Below are 2,560 nucleotides of genomic sequence, written 5' to 3'. Positions count from 1 at the left end.
GATGCGGCATATAAAAGGAGGATACATCTTCTAGACTATGGGTCACCTCCATCATATGACCAAGTGTGTCACATATTCCTCCAAAACATTATCATATATATGGACTTGAATTCCGGTTTTTTGCACAATGACATCTCATTTCTCAAAAATTGTCGACAAGCTCTTGTTCTTGAAACCCCCAAACTGTTTCCATCAGCAAACTGAGGCTTGAAAGGCAAAGAAACCACGTATCTTCCATCCGATAATCTCTTAGTAGTTTTCTTATAAACCTCTTCACAATATTCATCTTCAGCGCTGTATTCTGAGATTTTAGGCGGCTCTTCTAATTTCCAAAATTTTTCTAAAATCTTATCCACCTCTACAGCCGTACAAAACGAGACACAAGTCGTAAACGTCCTTGGGTTTGCATTCCAAATTGGACCTGTTAAAACCCAACCAAAAATAGTTTCTTGTGCCACAAGAGAACCTAAAACATTTCGTTGCACACCATTCAGTAAAATTTGAGGATAAATATCACCTCCTATCAGAAGATCGACCTGATCACTTTTAGCAAATTTTGGGTCGGCTAAGGGCACAATGCCTAAAGAAAACGTGTCAGGAATGTCTAAAGTATAAGTAGGAAGTTTTCCCGTCAATTTTGGTAAAACCAAACTAGAAACTTGCATCTCAAAGCTATTATGAGGCGATCTCAAAACAAATGTACATTGTTTTTCAGCCGATCCCGCTAATGCATCGTTTAGACCTGAAATTCTCGCATTGACCTTTTTAATTGGAAGATTGAGCTGTCGTTGCAATTTCTCGGAAATAAATGTGGCCTGAGAACCCGAATCAATTAAAGCTCTAGCCGAAAATATGATTCCATTTACATCAATTTGAACAATGGCCGTTCCCAGGAGAACCTGTCTTCGAGTAGCTGCAAAGCAATTCTGCACTGTCGGTCCACTACTAGAAGAGCTTGAAGCAATTTGCCTGCTAGTGCTAGGCTGGGCATCAGAATTCGCAATAGCAATAGACTCTGATGGTTTAGACTCTCTATGCAAAAGGGTATGGTGCTTTAAACGACATTTTGAGCAACTAATTTTTTTGGTACACTGACTAAGTTTATGGTTATTACTGAAACAGTTTAGGCAGAGATTGTTTCGCTTTATAACAATAAACCTTTGTTCTTGATTCATCTTTAAAAACTGTGGACAAGATTTCAACCAATGATCTTGCGAACATACAAAACAAGATTTTTGATTTATGTTCACCTGGTAAGATTTAAATTTTCTGCTTGATCGAGAATCGTCGTGGGGATTTTTGTTTCCACTAGGTTTAGCATCTTCAGTATGCTTTAAATCATATACAGTCTCCAGTGACTGAAATCTGGCCGTCAGGAAACTATCAAGATCACACCATTTGCTTATCTCGGTTTTATTACTAACCGTTTGCTCCCAAAGCGATAAGGTGTTAGTGGGTAATTTAGTGGAGCATAAAAACACAAATATTGGATCCCAACTTTCTATATTCACCTGGTGTAACTTCAAAGCCGTAATACAATTATTAATATCCCTTTGAAGTCGTTTTATTTCTCCAGCAGACTCATTTTTTATTGATTCTAGACTGAAAAGTATTTTCAACTGACTATTTACCAAGATCCGTTTATTTTCATAACGATCTTTCAGATTTGTCCAAGCATTTTCAAAACCATCATTTGTTAAAGGAGATTTTTTAACAATTTCTAAAGCTTCCCCTTGTGTACTTTGACGCAAATAAAACAACTTTTCTACCGGGGTGATGGATCTACAATCAATATAAACTGCCTTAAACATGTCTCTAAATGACGGCCAAGACAAATAATCACCGTGAAAGATTTCTGTGGTGCACGGAGGCAAACGTAGACGATGGTCAGCAAAAGAAGTTTCCAATCTTTCTGCCCTTGGTATATGATTAGGGCTAGCCATTGTAGACGACATAGCGGACTGTTCAACAAAGGACTGAGATAATTCGCCCATTTGCGCTGCACAACTCATATATGCTTCCTTACACTGTCTATAAAGTTGTGACGCCTCTTCCCTTTCTTTAGATACACTACACTCAACACAAACATTCTCATAGGATTCATTTATCCTAGACCAAAGTCGGTTAAGTTCAACTTTTCGAGGCTCCATAGTGAACATAGTAAGTTCACCTGGTGTTATGGCATTATATTCATTTTCAAAATCCAACAACAATGTCGCAAGAGCCTTAAATTTGAGTAAAAACTTAGAATCTGCCATCTTTTATTTCAATAAATCTTACAATCTCAACCAAAAAATCACTAAAAAGTGGGTTTCAAGATGGTAAAAATACTGGATTTTACCCAATATATGACAAATGTCAGATTTTGTACGTGAAAATTATTCACTTATTATAAATTGGCTAAGAACCCAAAATTCAATTTGAACTTTATAAAAGAAGGACGAGTCACCTTGTTATTACAAGTCTCCCTTTGGCTATACGATAAGTCAATGAAAGAAGGACGAGTCACCTTGTTATTACAAGTCTCCTCTTCACGTATATTACAGCTGTCAATAATGTA

General features: G+C 37.0%; 1 protein-coding gene across 1 annotated transcript; it reads right to left on the bottom strand.

The window, feature by feature from the left end:
• Positions 1-663: 663 nt before the first annotated feature.
• On the bottom strand, positions 664-2,258 carry LOC133338395 (uncharacterized; the record flags this gene model as incomplete). Its single annotated transcript, XM_061546569.1, has 1 exon — positions 664-2,258. A coding segment is annotated over exon 1 (1,595 nt), but the record flags the coding sequence as incomplete, so codon positions are not given.
• Between the last annotated feature and the right edge of the window lie 302 nt (positions 2,259-2,560).

Source organism: Musca vetustissima, unplaced genomic scaffold (genome assembly GCF_032173495.1).
Source record: "Musca vetustissima isolate MV318-11 ecotype Yass unplaced genomic scaffold, APGP_CSIRO_Mvet_v1 utg369520, whole genome shotgun sequence".
NCBI classification, from domain to species: domain Eukaryota; kingdom Metazoa; phylum Arthropoda; class Insecta; order Diptera; family Muscidae; genus Musca; species Musca vetustissima.
Note: the sequence above shows the minus strand (reverse complement) of the source record. Positions and strands in the feature narration are given on the sequence as shown.